The sequence below is a fragment of the Poecile atricapillus genome, chromosome 9 (assembly GCF_030490865.1).
Source record: "Poecile atricapillus isolate bPoeAtr1 chromosome 9, bPoeAtr1.hap1, whole genome shotgun sequence".
Classification (NCBI taxonomy): domain Eukaryota; kingdom Metazoa; phylum Chordata; class Aves; order Passeriformes; family Paridae; genus Poecile; species Poecile atricapillus.
In genome coordinates this window covers 13463526-13486470 of record NC_081257.1, presented here as the reverse complement: position 1 = coordinate 13486470, position 22945 = coordinate 13463526, and the positions used below count along the sequence as shown (strand labels likewise).

General features: G+C 55.1%; 1 protein-coding gene across 5 annotated transcripts in view; it reads right to left on the bottom strand.

Annotated features, from left to right (window-relative positions):
- Window positions 1-22945, bottom strand: part of PLXNA1 (plexin A1) — a 115370-nt gene that overhangs the window by 84384 nt on the left and 8041 nt on the right. For 4 of the 5 annotated variants that reach the window (XM_058844770.1, XM_058844771.1, XM_058844768.1 and 1 more), the window contains exons 2-3: window positions 15833-17179; window positions 9563-9745 (exon numbers count right to left, since the gene is read on the bottom strand). In XM_058844770.1, the coding sequence (XP_058700753.1) occupies window positions 9563-9745; window positions 15833-17035 (1386 nt within the window). In that variant the 5' untranslated portion in view covers window positions 17036-17179. Of the gene's footprint in view, window positions 1-9562; window positions 9746-15832; window positions 17180-20512; window positions 20662-22945 lie in introns of all 5 variants that reach the window. The other variant, XM_058844769.1, reaches the window with a different exon arrangement.

Sequence of the window (22945 nt, the reverse complement as noted above, 5' to 3'; positions counted from 1 at the left end):
CCTCCAGCTACAGCAGCACCAGGTTTGCTCTGTGGATGCCAGCACATAATTAAGATCTACAGGGCTCTGTCAATCAAGGGGAGAAAGAAATGGCAGGGAACCCTCTCCTGGGACCCAGCAGAAGCCCACGCATTGCTGGTGCCAGGATGCCCAGGGGATGCTGGTGGGATAGCACAAATCCAATCCACCCCTGGAGCAAGCAGCCAGTCTCTCCACCCTCCAAACTGCCTCTTCTCACCTGCTTTATGAACTGTAAACCCCCCCCCAAAGCCAAGCCTGTGCTCTCACAGTGCAGAGATCTTTGCTAATCCTTGTTCCAGAGGGAACAGCCTCTCAATAACCCATGGGATACTGCATCCCAGGGCAGCCCTGGAGGGAAGAGCCAGCACTGCATGCATGGGAGATGGGGTGCTATAGGGTTTGAGACTTCGATCTGGCCCACTAAGAGGGCCAGGGGGCAAAGAACCTTTCCAGGACTCCAGACACAGGGAGGAAAAGCCCAAGCAAAGCAGAGGCTGCAGAGGACAGGTCCCCTACTGCTCCAAAACATTCTCATCAACCCTTCCCTTCAGGCCAAACCACGGAACTTGGACCCACCAGCTCCCAGCCCACACTGCAGAGGCATCAGGGAGCAGCCTGGGAAAGCTGTACCACAAGAGCACACACGGCCTGGAGGGCAGTGGGACAGCCCTCCTCTTTTACCCTGGAGCACCAACCTTTCCCAGTCTGTTCCCAAAGAGAGAGCAGGGTGGAGCGGCATCCCCACTACTCCAGAGCCACGCACAGCCACGCTAGCACACAAATTGCTTCATTAAATGTCATCGCATTAAGCCAGTTTCATGAATTTAACATTGTCCCCGGACTACTGTTTGCTTGAAAATTAAATTATGGCAACATTTGTTGTTTCAACGAGTCTGTCTGTCAGGGACCAGGCTGGAGGAGGAGATGCAGGCACAGGCAGGGGATTAAACTCCAGCAGTCAGGCTCCTGTGGACATGTGGCTTCAGTGAAGATGGACAACACAGCCACAGCTTCCTTCATGGGGGTGGGAGAAGGGAAGAATCAAGCTCACATGTTATTTCAACAACAGCCAACCGTGCCAGATGTGGAGACATGAGCCAAGCTGCCTGGAAAGGGAAACTATCTCTGTTTTGGTGCAAATAAAGGCTCTGATCAGCCCCAGCAGCCACTGGCCAGCACAGAAAAGCATCACCCTGTATCTCTCAAGGCACCATGGACCCTGGCTGCCTCCACACGAGAAGCTCAAGTTGGCAGTCCAGGGCTTCTTTGATCTTTCCAGATTACAAAGCTTTGCCGCATACAGGAACACTCTGAGAAATTTCTCATTTATTCTTCCTTTTCCCTAGAGCAGCTCCTCTCTGCAGTATCAGAGAAACAAAGGTGACAACCTTTCGCTTTGTAAAGAAAACCACCAAACGAAGCGGACTATAAATAGGACCCAAAACTGACCTGCATCCCCAGCCAAGGGGAATGAAATGAAGACAAGTGAACGAACAGCTTCAAGGTCAGAGAGACTTTTTTATTTCCCCTTCATTCAAGGACTGGTAATTTTTATCCACGCAGGAGAGCAATCCAAAATACATCATTAGGGTTGTAGCTAATAAAAACCACACTGTTTTTTTTCAGCCCGGTGTTGTTTCTTTTGCCCGTACAGTTTTTGGTGGGAGGGAACTGCTTCCCCCAGCACCTGCTCTAGCAGCAGAAGCCCTCCTTGCATCCCTCTCCTTGCTTTCCAGGGCTGAGCACCCTGGTCATGCCAGATCTGTCCCAGCACAAAGCTACCAAACGATGCTGCCCTCAAGAGCACAAAGCGTGGACAAATTAAAGCACTATCACATTATCCTGCCTTTCTCTGCCAGACTGTAGGGATGCTCCCCACTACTTCAGCCCATTCTCCGTCTGCAGAGAGCCGGCTTGTCACACAGCACTGGCTCTCTTCCTTCTCTCCAGCTGCTAAATGGCATTAAAAGAACTAAGCATCCATTAAATAAAACTTTCCCACTTGCTTCCCATGTAGACAATTGCTCTCACTGCCACGGGGAGGTTTCGTGCTGGCAGCTGGTCCACAGGTTCACAAAGAGCAGGGAGGTGCCAGGATCAGCTCTGGTAGCACAGGTCATCCAGGGAAAGCACCGGAGAGAAAACAGGACATTGTCCCAGGGGTCTGCACTCTCACCACCACCCAGCACCCACCCCAGCTCCTTTATTCCTATTTCACCTCACACTGCCGACCCCATGCAACACCTTTCTGCTGCCTTCCCCACCAGCCTGCCACTGGCATCCTTTCTCCTGTTCCACTTCAGAAAAGCCTGTAATTAACAAGGGCAGGGGACAACAAGAGGCCGAACAGCAACTCTCCCAAGCAGCCTGGGACTGACACCATCCCCACCTGGACTTGGAGACAAATGACCACCCATGTATCAAAGTCTCAGAGATGGATTACAGGATCCAGCAGCCACTAAGGGGCAGCTGGAGTTCACATCCTGCATCCCCAAGTGCCATACCATACCTCCACCTTGCTCTTGATCTTTGATGGATTTTCCTCCCAACCCAGAAGGGAAAAGCAGGGAGGTCAACTCATGGGGATGTCTGACCTTCCCCACGGTCGTGTCTCTACCTGAGGCAGGGCTGGAACACGCAGAGACCCAGACAACACTGGAGCTGCCTGAGTTCCTGCTAAGCACACACCCTCCCCTCGTCCAGCAGGCCAGGGGCTGAGGGCAAATTCCTCAGGCACCATTAAATCTGGGTTAATGGGCCTGTACAAAGGCCAAGCAGGACACCAGCACTGCCCTTTCACACCAGGCATACCGACAGTCCCTGCCTCCCAAACCGTAGCCTTCTGGATGAGCCAAGACATCCTCCCTTGCTGCCTTTGGTGGGAGGTAGGGGCCATTCTCCCACCTGAAAAGCCAAAATTAGTCAGTGTTTGTGAAAGTCAGCCAGTGAATAGGCACAATGGCTCCAACAGGAGGGATCCAACAGAGCTGGGCCCTCCCAGCTCATTTCCATTTTAATGGCCCGGCTTTTCCCCCTGCCCTGTCCCCTAGGGGCCACCACAGAGGTCCCCAGCAGGAGGCACAGTCCAAGGCAAGAGTCGTGCTCCCCATTCTTCCCAGCAGAACACAGGTCACAGACAGGGGCCACAGCCCTGCGTTCAGCAGCAGAGATGCAGAAGAAAATGCTCAGCAGCTTCATGCTTCAGCAACTAAACCAACCCCACCAGCTAGGAGGGAAAACCTACTGCTCACTGCTGGCCCTGCACACCCCAAGCCAGACCATGCACCCTTTTTCCTAACAACAGCCCCCAGTGAGTGTGATCCAAACATTTATGGGGGCTCAGCACCCCCATCAACGACCCCAAAGATCGCTCATCTGCCTTGTTCTTCCAGAACCGCAAAGCCACAGCCACCAATGCCTTACACAGCCCTGCAACAATCGGGGCAGGACCAGCGAGGCACAGTCACAAACCCTCGCAGGCTCTTGCTTTTTCCTTTCCCAGCCTCATTTCCACAATACTTCCAGGGAGGCAGCCCCTGCCAGGGCACGGGATGGTCTGCAGGGAGTGACCAGCTGTGAAGGTGATGCTGTGTTCGCTGGCACAGACCCTCCAGCTCCTGAGCAAACCCTTCAGGGCAGCACCGACCTGTCCTGAGGAGCTGCCAAGCGGCGTTTTGCCCTCAAACCCCTTCGCAGAATGACTACACAAGCCAGGTTTGCACCGGTACTTCTGAAGACACGGGGTTTTGGGGATCCACCTCCATCCCCAAGCCTCCTCCGGCTTTCACGACGTGCTGCTGCCCAGAAGTCACCTTGCCTGAGAGCGGTGGAGCCCGGCGGCCGCGCTGCCGTGGGGCGCGGATGATGGAAGGGGGGAGGCACACGGCTGCCTGCGGTTGCCCGGCGCCAGGGAGAGCAGAGCCCTGCACCGTCAGCGCTTTCAGCAGCGAAGGTTGGAGCAGGGCTGGCTGCTGCTGCCTCCCGGCTGGCCGGGCGCCAGGCTCCCAGGCCTCGCTCACCTGCCAGCTTCGCGTGGAGAGAGCGGAGCAGATGGGGGGAAGGAAGAAAGAGAGTTGTGGCTTGTGAGTCAAAAAGCCTGGGGGCACGGAGGGTGGAGGGAGCGGGCTTTGAGGGCAGTGAGTCCCCGACACTTCCTCTCCTTCCCCAAGGCTGTATGAGCATACTGGAGCAGCCCTTGGAGTGTCAGGAGCCTGGAAATATTCATGTCCCTCCATCCTACAGGAGCAGGAACCCCAGTGTCATTCCCCTCCAGGAGTCACCCCAGGACGAAGCTGGCAGCTGCCTGGAGCCACGGCCTCGCCGCCCCGGCAGATCCCAGAGGCCAGCGGTTCACGATGAATTTCTAATTGTTTCCTCCAACAATGAGACATCCTGTTCAGAGCCGGGCGGCGCAACAAAGCCCAGCGCCGGCGAGCAGGGCCCCTTCCTGCTGAGCAGCAATGGGGCGATGCCGAGTGCTCCCTGCCACGAGCAGGGGCACAGGAAGGCTCCGCTGCCCCCTCCCCACCACCCCATCCACTTAACACGCCCGCTCTCCAGCCTCCACCTTGATTAAAACAGCTTAACGACTCCAGCAAGAGCTCTCGAGGGGGCGGGGAGCCGCCAAGAGGTATTTGATGGATTCACTTTGGCAACCGTCGGCTACCTTGTCATGCCAATAAAATTATTGCCATTGAGTGGGGAGAGGCGCGGGCGCATGCTCCGAGGAGCACATCTCCCTCACGGGGCTGAGCCGGGCGCCCAGGGGGCTGTCAGCGTGTGGGGAGGGGGATAGGGGTCTGCAGAGGATGGGATGGGGACGGAGCAGGAGAGGGCACAGGGAACAGGAGGAACAAAAGGCCCTTGTGCCGGGCAGCCAGCTGGGAAGAGGCAGCAACACGGGCAGGAGAGCATTTCCAGGGGCTGCACAGGGGACGGTGCCTGGGGAGTCCTCAAGGGTCACCAGCTGACACCGCCAGGGCCAGGGCAGGGTTCATGCCCCAGATCTGTCCTGTGTCCCCACACACACACCCCAAAAGAAAAGCCGGCCAAGGCACAGGCAGTAAGTACGGTAGCCAGCAGCAGGGTCCCGAGGCGGGCCAAGCCTTCCCGCACACTCCGGGAGCCAGATTTCACACGCCGAGACACAAAGGGCCCCTTTTCTGCCAGAGCTGCTTACCCTGAGCACCAGGCAGAGGGTGATGAGAAAGGATCCATGGGGACAGGGACCAGCAGGGTGGGCAGGGAGCCTGATGGCTTCTCCCAGCTCACGTGGACCATGATTAGGTAATGCATCACACTCAGGAGGCCAACACATGGGGGCTTCTGTGATAGAAGGGAGCCAGCAGGCAACAGGGAAATCCCAAAAAGGCCCCGGTCAGCAACTCCCTCTCCCCACAGCACCTATTTTCTGTTTAGACACACCAAGGCTTGTGAACACACTGAGGCATCCTTAATCCAAAGCTTTTAGAGAACTCGGGGGAGGTGCCTCCACAGGCTGTCAAATCTGCTCCCCCAAGGCACCATCATCTCCCTGCCCACAGGACAGGGAGCTTCAGGGGAGCCCCTCAACCCTCTCCAGGCCAGGAGAGGAGCACTATGTCCTGCTGTTAGGGATGGGGATAACCCACTTAGCATGAAGAGTTTATTATTAGTAGTACTATTGGTATTATTATTAACAAAGAAGTGAAATCAAAGCAGCCAGACACAGGCCCAGTTCAGCTGTGCTTTCTGTGGGAGAGAGTAAACAAGCTGTGGCAAGCACAAGCCCTGGGGGGGAGCAGATTCCCAGCGGAGGCAAGATGCGTTCATGCCCAAGGCCAGCCAGCTCCAGGACAGAACAGGGAGCTACAGGGATTGCAGTGGTGACTGGGGAGACAGAAAATCCTCCAAAAATGAGAGCTCAGCTGGCTGCGAGGGATGTGTAGTCCGATGCTGTCCTGGCTGGGATGCACTGGGATTACTCTGCCCTGTAACCACTGCCTGCCTTATGGATCTCCAGTGCTTGGATCCCCAGCGGTGCTGGGTACCTCCTGTAGGGATGTGGCAGGAGGGACAGCTCACAAACTCCCTGTTCCACAGCAGCCAGGGACAGCTGTGGGCAGGGAGCCACCGGCTGCTTTGAGAGAGGAACTCAGCTCATCCCCCCAAAAATAACCAGACAGCACCCAAAACTGGGTCAACCCACAAGGGCTACACTGAGCTCAGCAGAGCCCCAAGGCAGTGCGGTGTTTGCATAACGAGGAGCAGATGGCAGTGAAGGAGGGCAGCTGGGTCTGTGCTGCACCTCCCAGGATGTCCCACTGCTCCAGCTCCCAGCCGCCAGCCCAGCACGGAGCAGTTACTGAGAGGGGGTTGCATCATCAGCACACCCTCTTCCATATCAGCCTTCTTCCCTCTCTCCGTACAACACTTCCAACACACCCAAAATCAAGTCTTTGGCATACACAGCTCAAGAGCAGACATGGGTGCAGTGTCAAACATGCCTTTTCAGCACATGATTGAGCGCTCCCATTGCAATCATACACACAGCTTCCTATCCACCCACAAAAGAGAAAAGACAACATGGAAAAATTATAACAGCCCAATAAAAATATTGCCAGTTGAGGACAGGTGGTTTCCAGGAAAAACCCAAGCATTAGGATGCAAGCCTCATTTCCCTTTTAAAAACATCCCCTGATATTCCTGCTGCAGCATGCTCATGGCTCACGTCCCCATGTCACTTCCCATTCACAGAACTCTCAGACCATAGGGTGCAAGGCCAGGTCCCTGTTTGCCAGCTCAGGAGTACAGAGGAAGTGGTTCAGTGCCAGCTCTAGCAGTGTTGGAACCCATCCCTGCATTGTTCACCTGGGCATGGCTGGAATTCCCCGAGAGCCTCAGTCCCATGACTGCTGGCACGGAGGATAGCGAGCACGTGGGACCAAAGGCTTTCCAAGCCTGGCCTCTCCACATAACTCGGGATCAGCCAAAGATAACCGCCTGCTTGGTAATGCTGCCGGACAAGCGGAGACTGGGCTGCCAGGGGTTCCGCTGCTGCAACCCACTCAGCGTGCCAGGGGTTTTGATCTCCATCCCCCTGGTGCCTCCACATCCCAGCCCACAGCCCCTGTCCCACAGACAGTTTTGCAAACCTCACATTGCCTGCAAGATCCTTCCAACCCCCCAAAGTTGGGGTCTCCTTGCAGCTGTGATGGCAGCAGGTGCTGCCCAGCACCCTGCCCACCCGACAGCAACTGCTGGTGGCAGGGCTGGGGAGAGGCTGCAGGACAGTCACAGGCTCACACGGCTTTTGGGGGGGACAAAGGGAGGCTCTGTCTGCACACAACAGTCTGGACAAATGCTGGGCATAGGAGCTGCCATCCAAGGAAAAGCCAGACGCGGCAGTGACTCTGACCTGACCTTACCCCAGCCCAGATGGCGAGATCGGTGCCCCTCAGCAGAGCAGCATCCATTACAGGACTTTTGGGGGTGGGGAGGGGGGCACCCAGCTGTCAGTGCAGCCCTTCCTCTCCCAGAGGAGATGCCAGGGCTTCTGGAAAGGGCAGGGGGGCCAGCAGGCTGCACCAAGCCTAGTGTGGGTGTTTGCCAAGGGGACGGTGGGAAACACCTACAGCTTAAAAGCAGAGGGATTGCAGCCACTGCTGAAGGTTGCACACTCCCACACCCCCACACACATCCCCTCTGCCTGGAGGAGCCACCTTGGCTACACCCTTGCTGAACCCCTGCCAGGTATCACATCTCCTGGCTGGGGACACATTGGTTCCACTCAAAGCCAGGTCAGCAGCCCCTCCCTGCCCTCCCCTGCCTCCGGCCCTGGCAGCCAGGCAGCAGGATCAGGTAGCTGCTGAGGCAGCACTTTGCCGGGCAGCCAGGCAGCCCCTGCCGCAGGAGGGCTGGGCTGCCCACCTCAAGGTCACTGCAGGGACAAGGAGAGGACCTCGTGGCGCAGGACTTGGAGCCTGCAAAGTGCTCCCATGCTGCCATTAGAGAGCTCTGCAACACCAGGGGATCTGGGGGCTCCAGGTAAGATACGCCTATAAAGCCTACACAGCATTCCAGCATTGAGACCCATCTCTTGAGTCTCATCAGTTCCATGTCCTCATGCCCTGCACAGCCAGAGAGCCCCACCAGCTCTTTGGGGCGCCAAGTTTAAAAATAGGAAAAAAAAAGCTTGAGAAAGCCCTGCAGGGAAGGAGCACACTCAAGCCACACCTGGGCATCAAGGTCTGCCTGCAGTCATGCAGCCCACACACCACACACACTAGCTGACCTCTTCCAAATGGTTCTGAAGGTGCAAAAGACCAGGGAAAATCTGAAAAAAGCAGTTAGAAGAAAAATCCAACTTGCCATCTAAAAACTAACCATCAGCCCCTCTAGGTAACTGAGGAACTAGAGTGTCGTTGTGCCTTTTTGAACTCTCCTCCCACGTGCTCCTCCCTTCCCATCCCCATCTAAAAGCTCCCATCTGGAGCCCAGCGGCAGGAGAAGCAGGCAGCAACCTGACACCAGTCCCTCTGGATCCCTCATCGATCCAGAAGGGAGGATGAGCTGCCTCCATCCCGACAGCCCTGCAGCCGCTGTGCACCCCTCCAAGGACTGCAGAAAGACAAACAGAAGATGTGGGGCTAGAGAGGACCCCTCCACCCTGCCCCCCACCCCAACATGTGCTGCCCATGCCCCAAAAACACTGCTAATAGGCAGGGGCACAGGAAGGTCTGTCACGGGTCCTGTGGGAACAGGGGCAGAGTGAGAAGGACATATGGGGACTACACAATGGCATCCTGCTCCAGATTCCTGCCCCCTGCAGGGCACCCTGGCCAGCACAGACCAGGAGATGTAGCAAAAATGCAGAATGCTGTGCCCAAAACAGAATCTTGCAAGTCACAGAGAGATGGGCCAAACCCCCCAGCCAAGCTCTGGTCCATAGCAGGGACTTTACCAGGACCTTCATGCGGCCTTTCCCTGGCGGAGGATGTGTTAATGAAAGCTGTGTTTACACAGGGCATGTACAGCTGTAATTATAGGCATGATGTTATGATAACAGGAAATCCGTGCCCTGTGGAGATGCAGGCAGAGAAAGGCACGCATGGAGCTATTTGCTAATTGCCACCAACAACCAGCCTTTTGTGCCCTGCTGGGGTACAGGAAGTGAAGTCTCCCCCTCGCCAGGCTGGAGCCATCAGCACCCACCTCTGGCCTGCCTGCCCAGGTCAATGACAAGGCCAGATGGACAGAGCCTGCCTCGTGGCAGCCCCAGGGTAAGCCCACCTGCCCCCAAGATATGACGGGATGGGCTCTCATCAGCCATCAGCAAGGACTCAACTTCCTTATGTCATAACCCTTGCAAAAGGAAGAGGTTTTGTAAATTTGGTTGGCAGAGAGAAGCAAGGGGAAATTACCCCTCCACTGGCCCTTGACACAATACCCTAAACACATCAAGTCACTCTATTATGGAGGCCCAGCCCAACCTGCACCCCACAAAGGGCCAGCAAGGCGAGTGGCCATCCCTCCCCATCAGCATCACTGAGGGCTTTCCTACCTTTTTGATCTTCCCACTCCGTGTGCCTGCAAAGACGACAGTTTGTCCTCTGTAGTCATAGGCAGCCACCGAGGTCATCCCATCCTCCTTGTCCACAAAGAGTGGGGTCCCCTCGATGGTGACAGTCCCTCCCAGTGGCTGGTTAAAATCCTGGCCACAGAAATTGTCGTCGATCTGCAGCGGCTGTTGGAAGAAAGCAGAGGAGAGATGAGCTTTTTGCCAATGCCTCAACATGCTGGACCTAACAGATGGCAGTCAGCCATCTCCCACCTTCACCCCACAGCTACAGCACCTCTGGCAGCCTCCTGCTGCAGCCCTCCCACCGCACCAGCCAAGGGAAGGCATGAGTTGATATTTCCCTAGCGTTCCCTACACACTGATGTAAGGCACTTGGGACAGATCCACTGCATGTAGGCTCTCTCTGCATCTGAACAGACTTTGCAGACCAAGACCATGGCTCTCTGTTCCCTGAATCCTACAGAGCAGCACTTACAAACACAGCAGGAGCCACTGGAGCATCCCTGCTCCCCCCTCCATCCCTGCCAATGCCATCTCAGACACATGGGATGCCAGCACAAGCTCCCCAGCACACACACATCCCTCTCCTCCTCATCCCTAAGCACTAGCTTAAAAAAAACCAGCTTGGCAGCGATGCAGTGAGGCAGGAGGGGCTGAATCCTGCAACCCAGCCTTCCCCCAAAGACAAAACACTTCCCAGACAAGGCCATGCCAAGGCAAACAAGTCAGGGCTCCTGGAAGAGCCTCACTTCACATAGCAAAGCCTCCAGCAAGCACACTACCCACCTGCCAGCCCCGTTCCTCCTCCCGCAGGAACGTCTTCGGGAAATCCCCACATTCTTTCTGTGCTGCCTTACCCCAGACAAGGTGCCTGGCTCAGCCAGCTGCCTCCTCAGTTCAGCAGGAGCCCACAGATCTGGGAGAAGCTTTTGCAAGCTTTCCCTCTGCTCAAGGAAAGGCAGAAGGAGGGCTGCACTGGCCTCTATCCACTCTTACAACCATGACAGCAGGGACCTCCATCAGGACAGTCCAACGATGGGCAAGGCAAAGGCAAAGGGATGCCCCTGTGAAAGCTGAGATCCAGGCAGGGGAGTGGGACCAGGACCAGATCCACAGCATTCACCCCCACCTCGAGCATCCTCACCCTGACCTGCTGAGCAGAACAACAGACCCTTGGCCACAGCAGTCTGGCCTGGGGGGCACATGGGGCTCCTAGTGTTCCCACACAAGGCAACAGCCTCACATGGTCACACAGCACCAGCAAAATCCCCATTCTGTCCCAAGCACTGAAGGGCTTTGCCAAATCCCCAAGGGTGGCAGCAAGCCTGGGTGCAGGAGGGTAAAGTGGCAAGGCAGGCACAGCTGACAGGGAGACAGCCTGCTCCAGTCACGGGATTCTTCTGCTTCACAAGGTTCCTTATATAATTTTGAATTTAAAGGGGGAGAGGTTTTTTGGCAAGCAGCAGGCTCCAAATGCATGCCAGTCCCCAAGGGGTTTTAAATCCGTATTGCATGTGTACAGAGCATATGGGAAAATGCCAAGCTCCACGTATGCAAGGGCACTACAGAGCTCTGTAATTCCCACTCATCACTGCCTGGGAAGTGAGGATCAGCCCAGACTGGCTCCCACCAACAGTTACCTATGTGGAGGGGAGAAAACACAGTACTTTTCCGTGCTCCAGCACAATACACTTGCAGCTACAATGGCACAGCCTCCCACAGCCATGGCAAGGCTGCTCACCCTCCTCACCATGCCACTATTCCAGCTCCAAGGCCAGTGGTCTCACTCCCTGCTGCAGCAGGAACCCAGTGCTATGCCAGCCTTTCAAAAGGGAAGGACCAGTCACACTCAGCCCACCAGGCAGTCTGGAGATGCTGCTCCCTCAGTTACTCTAACTTCTGTTTTTGGGTGTTGAGTTAATGTACAAAGATCAACTCCTTCCCCGCCTGACTGTTGCTCATCCTTCCCTGAACTAGGGGAACTCCTACAGCCAGTCATGAAAGATGCGGGGATCCCCAAAACAGGAACAGAAGCACCACGCATCTCTGCAACCAGAAGAAAAAGAGGGAAGGGAAATCACAACCTCTCCACTCATCCACTGAATGCCAGCCTTGCCCTCCTCTATCACTTGGCCAACACACACACAGCATCCTCCTATGCATTACAAGACTAGGAATTTTAAAACAGCAGATCCTAGAAAATTATCTTCCTAATCACAGAGTGAGATGCGAGTGATGCTTCAGCCACAACACAGCTCCCACCCAAGTATCTGGGATTTCTCAGGTGCTTTGCTGGGGGAAAGACTCTGTCCCCCACAGACCAAATAAACCCCAGCACCTTCCACCCAGCCATCTGCAGTAGCAGAATGGTTCAGGGCAATGCCACAAAGGTATTCAAGCCCCGGCACCCCTGGGTGCAGGTTCTGCTCTCTCTGAGCTTAATCTGCTGCTTCCCCAACCCCGTGGCTGCTGAATATGCAAAAGGAGAGATGTTTATGGTGTTTACTGCTCTCTGCTTTGTCTCAACATACTCTCTGGGAAATGACAAATACAGCTGCGCTCTGGGACCGAGGAACTCCCGCCGCCGCCATGCCGACACCACCTCGATAAATAATTACGCCGACAATTAGCTCATTAACGGCAAGCTGCCTCGTAGGGGAAGCGCAGGCGGCACAGAGAGGTCGGGCCAAGGGCAACAGTGCCGGGGTTATGGAACCCACCGACATCTCTGGCTGCAGCAAGAGGCAGGGCAGAGGGACGGAGGGCAGGAAGGACAGGGGGACAGCTGTCCCCCAGCCAGTGCTGGCAGGGACCGACTCGCACCACGGCACGCGAGGGCCACTGACCTTGCAGCGTTTCAGCCTGCGGATGCTGGGATCTGCAAGAGACACTGGGATCTGCAGGAGGCGTTGGGATCTACCCACTCCTGCATTTGCATGGGCTTTTGCAGGGACCACAGCCTTCAGCCTATTGCAAGGACGGGGTGTGGTGTTTCTTTTGGGGAGGGGTTGGGGTTTTTTTTTAATCATTTTTATATTTTGTTTTTATTTCTATGCTTTTCTTTGGCACCCCTCTCTGTTGCCCCTGGCTCAGACACCCCAAGGCTGCTGCACAGTACAGCACAGCAGTCTTCTCTGTCACAGCACTACTTTTTCCTCTCCAAAACAGGGTCAGGAAATTTGGATTTCCTGGGGAAAGGGATTTGAAAGAGGGGGAAGGCAGCCCACAGCACCAAGCAGGAGCGGGTGTCTCCTGATATGCCTTGTCTCATTGCCTCCCTTCAAGCCCACTTACGAAAGCAATGAGGGAGCAGACAGCACGACAAGGCTCGCATCACTCAGCATTATTAATTAGCCAGTAATTCGCCAGTTAACACCATTATAGGCTCACCCCATCCCCCGTGCACCTCCAGGGGCTGTGATGGAGGATGTGGAGGGATGCAAAGAGCCAGGGAGGAGGTTACAGGAGACTGGTACTAAGTGCCAAGCTGGGATGCCAGGCTTTTTGTGCATTAATCGCTGCTCAGGAATAATCCGAGTGTGGTACAGTTTGTTACCACCTGCATTTCTCTGGCTGCCCCGGAAAGGATTTGGCTTATCCTGGCCCACTTTCAGCCAGTTTGTCACCAGCCATTGTTCTCTGCCAGCAGCCTGGGCAGCAAGACTTACTGAGGAGTGAAAACTCAATTTCTCCCTGGGGTAGCCCAGGGGTAGCAGCCACATCCTGCTGGCTCCAGGCACTGGCTCTACCCAGCTCAGGAGTCAAGGGCTCCAGAAACTCTAAATAACTCCCTGCTGCAACATCTGCACTCCAGCTCCAGCCCAGTGCCCTTTCCCAGCCATACTACACCAGTGCTTGTCCCCCCCAGCTTGGGAACAGGAGCACTGGGCAGATATGCTGAGCACATCTGGCCACAGGCACAAAGACCTCCCAGCCCTGCACAGGGGAAGAAAAGAGCCTGGCCACACAACACCAAACCCCTCTCAGTGAAACACTGGGAGCAGCAAAGCCTCTGGAGAGGTTCAGGGGTGATTTAAGCACTGGGCCTGGCACAGGGAAATAGCTTAGGTGCTTCCACAAAGTGCCTCTGCTGCGTTTGGAAGCCCATGCTCAGGTCTGAGTGCACCAGTGTGAGGAGCAGCCCTACAGAGCCAGCTCCCTTCCCGTTCCCACTTATCACTGGATCCCAGGAGGGAGAGAGAAGTGGGAAGAAGGAATTCACTCCACTCACCAGCACTGAAGAGGAATCACTAACATCTCCTGAGCTATCTGCCAAGCCTGGTAGCCTCTCCTCCCAGCTCCAGCACCAGATTTGGAGAACCCGAGCTACGCTGCAGATCTGGGGATGAATATCCACTGGCCCTGCACTGCTTGGGAGTGCAGTGCTGACAAAGCCTCCTCCAGCATGGACCAGCCTCAGCTCCTTACTGCCATGAAGGAGCAGAGCAAGAGAGCTCCTTGCACATTCCTGTATGGATGGGGTCTAAATCCCAAGCAACTACTGACTCGAGCAATTACATTTTGCCTCCTTAAAAATAAAAAAAAAAAACAGCATGTCCTTTATTTTCTGGCCAGTCCTCACCATCAAGAGATCCATCACTGCCAAGACCCACCCTGGAGGTGGCTTTACTTTATTAGGGGCACAGAAATTCCTGCCAGAAAGAGGGTACATACTTCCAGTGGTCTGGTTTGGCCTGTGCTCAGCACAGCAAGGACGTGAGGGCTTGATGTATGATCCAGGCACTTGCTCCACTCTGCCTGGCAGCTGGAGAAGGACTGGGACAGAAAACACCTTTTTCACCTGGGGGAGGATGTCACTCCCCAGCCCAACCTCTACAAAAGCAGGAGCCTCCCCATCGTGGCACACATCCATCCACCCCACCTGCAGGACCCAAAGAGTACCTTGAGATCCACTTACTCCCAGGGGCTGGCCACCAGGTAGCAATCCCAGGACCACCAGAGTTTAAAACCATCCTTAGAGTGCAGGGAGGCAGAGCACCCTCCCCAAACCCACGGCGTCAGTGGGGCACTGGCAGAGGTGAGCCGGGAGCGCGGGAGGCAGCAGTGAGCAGCTCCACCACCAGAGCCAGCAGCTGCGCGACCCAACAGGCAGCCGTGTAACGATTTCATCATTTTCCAGCAAAATTGAATTAGTTCAAAGCCAAAATCTGATTTGCGAGCCCAGCGCTCTTGACAGCAAACCCTTTACTTTGTCAGGCAGCTGTTAGCTGTCTCCTTCAGAGCGGCGGCGAGGACGCTGGGAGAGAAGGCAGGGCTGCTCCACAGGGACCCCCCTGCCCACCTGCCTGCGCCAAAAGCCCTGCTTGAGCAGAGCAGGGGGCTTGCTGATGGGTGCTGAACACCAACAAGCCAGACTTGGGGGAGGTGGGTGATAGCAGGTGGGTCAGGACCTTCACCAGACCCTCCCAAACCCGCACACCAGCAGCCCAAGCGGGCCTCAGCCCCATATCTGACCCTACCTGGGGCCTACCCAGCCTATGACCTCTCCATCACCTGGAGTTGTAGCCTCCAGCAACTACTGGCGGTTTGTAACACTGCCCAGAAAAGAATGCAGTAACAGTAACAGTTCAATGAGAAAATAAACCCCAAGAGCCAAGCTGGGAGGTCCCCTGCCCACCACCACTCAGAGGTCCCAGCTGAGCAGCCAAGACCCCAGCAGGGAGCAGAGGCAGCCAGGTGAGAACCAGGTGGGAAAACACCTCTCTGGGGACAGGGGGAATGCTCCCTCAGTTGGGAATGACTGTTCCAGGATAGCAGCACTTACCTCCTGCATCTCTGAATGACAGTTTGCACTGATCACTCCCAAAAGCCACCTCACTGACAGCGCCCTGTGCCCTCCCAGCACCCCATGGAGAGGATGTGGTCCCTCCCTGCTGAACATCTGACCAACTTCTGCTGGGACCACCAGTCTCCCCACCTCCCTCCATCAGGTCTGTGCTCCATGTCCTGCACATCCTGCTGCTTCCAACACCTTCTGCATGGCCACTGCCAAGCCCCAGGTGACACAACACCCACAAACCCCACACACGCCATCTGCAAGGGACTCTACAGCAGAGCTGCAGCAGATGCCCTGAGGCCTGAGCATACCACCCTCCCAGCCCAACTCACTGACACTGCCCAAATCCACAGTGAAAACACAGCTCAGGTCAAACCACTGGGAAAGGTCCAGCCAGAGACCACCACCAGAAACCAGAAACAGTCTGGCTTGAGTAAAGACAGGTGGGAACTCACCGAGTTGATGCAGCCCAGCTCCTTATTCAAGAGCCAGGGCAGTGAGAGCTTCCCTTCCCCTCTGTAGCATGACTGGATACGCTCCTTGATCTTATCCTTGATCTTCTTCAACGTGAAGAGGCAGAGCACAGACTCCTTGGGAGGCTTAACCCTATTTTTCTGGCCCTGGGAGAAGATGGTGAAGAGGATATCCTCCTGCTCTGAGATGCCCAGGTACTTGGCCAAAGCCTGGCCAGGCTTGGTCAGGTAGGCATCCTGGATCAGGCGGTACTCGATGCCGTCCTGCACGCAGCCAATGGGGAATTCCACATAGGAGTAGAACTTGGGGTCATCCACACAGAGGCGGACGATCTTGGAGGTGAAAAACTGCTCCCCCGTGGAGTCGGGAGAGGTCAGCTGGGTGTCCAGCTGCAGGGTCAGGTAGTAAACAAACTGCTCACTGCTGAAGCTGTAAATGTAGTAGATGTCAAAGGTGGGGAACTTGGAGAGTGTATCCGAGGGGATTTTGAGCTGTGAGGAGACAAACTCATCCTGGTAGACAAAGCCAAACATCTCCGCGTTCTCCTCGTTGGCCATCAGCTTGCGGCTGGAAAGAGTGGGGAAGTACTCTGACTTCCCATCAATGGGCGTCCCAATGAAGAGCTTGTTCTGCCCGTTCAGCACCTCGATGATGACACCAGACATGGTGCCCGACTCGTTGACACTGGAGAGGTAGTGCTCCTTGCGGTGGTGGGGCTCACCCAACTTGAAGAGGTCATCCAGCCGCAGGAACTGGCAAATCCCCTGGGAGGCACTGCCGCAGGCAATCAGCCGATTCCCCGAGTAGTCCACCAGCAGCAGTTTGTTCACGTTGTTGGTGGTAACCAGCCCGTGTGGGCAGGACTGGACACTGGGCGGAGGGTAACACTTCTCATTGTCCTCCACGGGCCCCGTCACGTGGGTCCGCAGGAGTGTGAGGTTATTGGAGAGCTTGTAGATCCGATTGACAGCCCCCACGTAGACCTCCCCAGTTTTGTTGTGGACCACCAAGTGTGTCAAGCTCCAGTCTGTAACCAGGAAAGTCCTAAAGGGAGATTTGGGGCTGCCTTCCGCCAGCGGTAGCCAGGTGCTCCCCAAGAGCAGCAAGGTCCAAATGTGGATGGACAAGTGGTGCTTGAGCCAAAGGAGCCACATTGCAGCAGCTTCACATCCAGCCAAGGCCATGCCCAAACCCAGCCACAAAATAAATAGAAACAAACCCAAACTAAAGGGATGGGGGAGGGAGGAGGAGCTAACGGGATACAATCTCCTCTGCTTCCGCTGCGCTCAGCAGTCAGGGCATCGTGGGCACGGCCAGTCCAGTCAACCCTAGAGGGAGAAAGACAAGAAAAGTGGGGTTAGGAGGCTTTCCTGCTGTCTCAAGCATGTTCCACCCCACCCAGAAGACTGCTGCTTCACATTTTCCTTGCAGGTAGAAGAGACCTTGACCTGCCACCCCAATCCCACTCCATGGCAGTGCTGGGAATGGATGCAAAATCCCAGTTAGCAGCGAGCACAGCCCAAGCCCCTACACAGAGGAGGATTTCAAAAGAACCTTTTAAAGGAGAGAGCCAAGAGCCCTGGCATGTTGCTCACCATCCTGCCACCTGCCTGCCAGGAGGGACATGGTCAAGAGGGGTTGGAGGGAGCACACACACGGAGGGGCATGGCAAGGACAAGCCTGTCCTTCTGGCACTACTATGCATTAGAAAACACAGGACCAGACATGAGGCAGTTGGTTTGAGAGGCTCCAGAGGGACAAAGGGGCACACGCAGGGGGGATGGAATGCTCTGCTCGCTGCTGTGCCACAGCTGGGGTCACCAACATGGAGCATCAAAGCAGCAGGGGGCCAGCCAAATACCCCACACCAGGGTGACCTTCACACCCCAGCAGCAGTGAGGAGATGGCCACAGGAAACAACACAGGCCTCTGCTCTCTGCATCAGTTCATCAGCCCCTCCATTACACCCCATCCCTGTCTTCTCCATCCACCCTCCCCACACAGGCACAAGCACCCCTAGACTAACCTGGGTCTGTGCAAAGCCCCCTGCCAGCACACAGCCCATCCTACTATCACAATTCATCCACCCCAACTGGGACCAAGGTACATGGCTGGGGCACCAGCTCAGTTTCCCAGCCAATGCAGACAAGCTGCTCCAAAAGGGAGTGGAGGAGGAGGAGAGCCTCTTTCTCTCTCTCTCTCCTTCCTCTCCTTATCATCCATCTCTGACTCAGCCCAGGACAACCTCCAAGAGGATCCCCAGCAGGGAGTGGCACAAGTAGGAAATATGGCCCGCGGTGACATGCAGCTCTGCCAGATCCCAGCCCTAGCTAGGCAGGGTGTCAGAGGGCAGCCAGTTGCCATATCAGCAGGACTGTGCAGGGCTGAACACAGCCCCAGCCTCAGCATCCTGCTCTTGGCAGGGCTGTGGGACCCACCAGCTAGGCCACATGCAAACCCTGGGGGGCTGCATCACCACCGAGCCAGCAGTGAGCTATACAGCAACCCCAACATTCCATTACAGCATCCTTCACTTCTGCTGCTCCCCTCCCAAGCCACAGAGCCAGACTGGGAGAGATCCAAGGAAAGGGAGAAACTGGTTTTCCCCTTCTCCAACTCCCAACACACACAAGAGCCCCCTCTCCTTTTTCAGGACAAGCCCAGCCCTGGCCACCCCTGCCAGCTCCCCTGAGCCCCAGATACACTGGGCAAAACTTCTGCATCATTTCCAAACCCCCTCTGCAGATCTGCCTCTGCCCTCAATGCCCTTCACCCTGCTCTCTTCAACTTCCCAACATATCCACCTCCAAGGCAACAGTCCCAAGGGACATTTGGACAATGGCACGTGAACAGCACTGAGACCAAATCCAGGAGCCACAAAACTCCATGGGTGTGGAGACAATCAAAGCACCATCCCCATGGTCCTAACCACCCATTCCTACCACCTTTTTCAACACCGGGAGCCTCCCAGCAGAGTAGGTAGTCACAAAACTGTCAGGGCAAGGGCATTCCCAGAAGACACTCACACTGCCCAGAATCTTCATTTTCCTGAGATTGTTAGTAAGATAATAATAACAAGCACCCCAGATCAGAACTTATTAGCCCCAAACCACACTGACATGGAACTGACTGACACTGTCAGCACAAACCCACTGGTTAGCCCAGAAAGCCACAGCCCAGCAGCTGCAGGCATTGGGGTTTCCTCAAGGAAACCAGAGAGTGGTTTCCCACCCCAAGAAATCGTCACAGCTGTCACCAAGCCACTGTGCCCATGTAGCTGAGCCCCTCAGGAGCAGCACAGCGGCTGTCTGGCAAGGAGACCAGCACCAACACCAAATTCATGTGTCAGTGATGTGCCAAGGAGAGAAGGAATGGGGAAGACGGGGAAGGTGACAGTGGGAGATTGGTGCAGCCTGGGGATGCCACCCAGAGCATCTCCTGCCAGGATGAGACAGCACGACAGGGAACTTGCTTTCTTGGTGCATTTCTATGATTCACTGCTTCTATTTCAGGAAGTGGGTGAGAGAACTAGAGGTCGAGCTGCTGCCACAAACCAGGGCTAGAAAGCCCAACAGGAGATTCCCAAATTAACGTAGGGAACTGCAAATCAGAAGTTGGAACGAGAGCAAAGTGAGGCAGAGCTGGGGCAAGCTGAGAGATGACACTCTGCAGAGCTCCTCTGAGATTTCTGCTCCTAAATATACTACAGCAGCAACATCTTGTCCTAGTGACCTGACACCAGTGGTGGTTTTGTCCAGTCCTGTTTAAAACCATCAGCAAGGATTAATAAAAATAAAACAGCACAAATAGTTAGTTTGTCTGCTTTCTTCAGGATTCAGTGGTATGGGTTCCTGAACTTTGGATTGAAGTAAAGCAGGGCTCAAGCCCACTACAGTGCAGGCAGCCCTACCCTGGAGCAGGGGTGCCAGCACAGCCCCTGCTCCTTGCCCGTGGGAGCAGCAGCCAAAGGGCATTTCCTTGCTGTCACACAGCCTCCAAGTCTCATGGCAAGGTCACAGTGCAATTAAGGCAGGGCAGCTCCTCCACTGGCACACTCTTTAAACCACAGGGTACCCAAACCCCCTGGGGCTGCATTCAAGCAGCACCTCACCCTGGAGGGACCCAGTGCAGGGCCACCATACGACTGTCACCACCAGGAAGCAAGACCTGCACCACAAACACGTCCAGTGCAGTCCAAAGGCATAGAAAACCCCGAGCAGATACCCTGGAGCCGAGCCCTGCCCTGTGAAACAGGTAGCAATAAAATAATTCACCCCAGCCCGGTTGCATGCATGCCAGCTGGGAGAGTAGGAGCACAAATACACCCGGCTGTGCTGCTGGGCAGCAAGTGATGCAGCGCAGAGCATCTGCAGCACTGAACATCCCCAGGGCTCACCCCACAGCAGGGCCACACCACAAGCCAGACGGCACCACAGACTTGTGTTTTGATTTACACACACACACACACACACACACACACACACACACACATATATTTATATAAGGGAACCCACCATCAGAAGCAAAGCCAGCACAAGAGCCAAATCCACCCCACTCCCCTTCATCCCCCATTGGAAAGGACATTTGCTCACAGTTTCACCTCAAAGTGGCCTCACTGAGATGGCTGCAGCCACTGCAAGACTTGGATAGGGGTTACCCACCTCAGCACTCACACATCCCAGCTGCCAATGAGCCTTTCAGCAGCAAGCCAGGAACATGCCCCAGAGACACCAGTGCCCCACTTCCCGGCTGCTGGAGAGGTGGCATGGGGCAGCAGCACTCATCCCCCGAGGCTGAGAGCTCTCTGGTCCTGCAAAATGCCCAAAAACCTGTGTTTGGGATGGGAGATCACACTTTGGGAAAACAATCATCACTTTTGATAGCACAAAGCAGGAGTACTGGGATGGAAAAACTAACCTTAAAAGGCAAAGACTGGACAGAATGTTAAGGACCGGCTCTCCACTCATCCAGGCAGCAAGTCCAAGAGTCAGCACTAGCCTACAAAGCAGCAGCCCTCATGGGAACACCCACAGGCAGAGTTTAAAACATGCAGACAAGCACAGAGGTGCATATCTGGCACTCACAGACCCGCCTGCCATCCCTGCTCTTCCATCAACAGGACCCCAGCAGGTTCACTCCTAGCAAAACACCCCAAGAGCTTTTATAGCCTTGCACTTCTGCAAGGGAGGTTGGAGGAGAGAAGGCATGGGATTGAAAACCCCCAAATAACCAACCCACAAAAGGGTAAATGGCATCTAAAGGGCCTTTACCTGCAATCCCTCCACGTCACTTGCTGCTCTCAGCAATAAGAAACAGTGAAGAAGAAACCAGCTACAAGCTGCAAGTAATTAGCAAAGGGGAGAGAGGGGAGATTATCCAGGGGAGAGAAAAGCCTTCAGGCCACAGGAGAGGCAGCCTCACCATACAGCTGGTGTATTTTTAGGTTCATCTGCCTGGGAAAAGCCTTGCAACAATGAGGAAAGCCTGGTGGTGGTACAAATTCGAGCTGCACTACATATGCAATTGCTGCAATGGGGCTAAACTTTAACTCCTTCCTTCATTGCATACAGTCATTGAAAAGTATTCAGCTGGGGTCCCTCCCTAGCCAGTGAGTTAAATCAGTAAAAACCTTATCCTGGCTCAAGCCACACCCTGATGAAATCAATGGCAGGCTCTGAAGCTGCCCCAATGCCCCAATCTCCATTACTATCACCCAATCAAGAATATCTTCAGCATCTTCAGCTTCCTCCCAGGCTCCTGCCATCTCTCCCAGGAAGGGCTGAGGACCCCATCCTGTCATCCACCCCAGCCTCCACTCCTGCCCTGCAAGGATCTTCTGGGCAAAGAATTCAGCCTCTTTTGTCCTGAGAAACATGACAAGGAGAAGCAGCCATCTACTGCCCAAGGGCTCATGAAGCTTGACCCTCAGCAAAAAGGAGCATAAAAGAACAAGCAGTGAGGAAATTAAATAGCATTTCTCAAGTGCGCAATTCCCCTTCTCTGGTCCTCTGCAAGAAGTCATGTCACGCCAAGAACAGCTTGAACTCCAGAACAGCTCTGGAGCCACTTCATGCGCTCACCACCAAGAGACTGCAGGCTGCCCTGCAGAGAGCCCCTCCAAAAAGGGCTCACAAGCATTTCCGATATGGAAACCCAGGCTCCCTGCAACCACAGTGTCCCAAAGCAATGAGGTACATGAGGACAGCCTCAGCAGATCCTGCCAGGAAACCAGGCATGGGCTGAGATCTTACACATTTCCCAATTCTGCCCAGCTACACCAGAAGTGAGTCAGTGGCTGTCCTCTGCCTTATTCCCACAACTCACCTGGGAATCACAACCCATACAGGACCCTACAAGGGCTGCCAAGGGGCTTTCTGCTTGCAGCCCACATGCTGCATCTGGACCTCCCAGAAGGAGAGTGTGACCCACCTTCCCCTGTACTCCCTGCAGCCAAGAGAGGAGTACACAGACCTGGGTTGACTGATGCCTGGAATGGAGACCAGTGCACAGCCTGTGGGTAATCACCCACACAGGACACAGCTGGCTGATTCCCATCCTACTTCAGGAAGCTTGTTCATCAGCATACACAGAGCACAATACCTCAAATCTCTCTGTGCCTCTCATCATCCACAGACCCCAGCTCAAGGCACCAGCCATGGGACTGTGGCTTCTTACTATCAACACCCAGGTCAACTCAAACAGCAGACCAACATGAATTTTGTCACCTCAATCAGGACCAATTAAAAACATCTTGCCCCCATCTTAAGAGCAAAGAAGTAAAGACCAAATTCCCTGAAGGCCACCTCCCCCTTTGGCTTTGGCCCACACACTCCCAGACTGATTCTCATAACCCATCAGTCCACAGGCCCCACATAAATGTCCCAAAAACTAGCCCTGCTGGCAGAGGTCACTTTGGTCCAGCTGTACCCACAGAGACCCAGAAGGACATCCACCAGCAAGGTCTCTCAGTAGCAGAGAAGTCCAACAAGAGATCCTCTGACCATCAGCATCCTTCCTTTGTCTCATCTCATTCCCTGGAGCACAATGCATCACTCCTCCCTCCCCAGCCTGCTGCTCCACATCCCTCAGTGGGC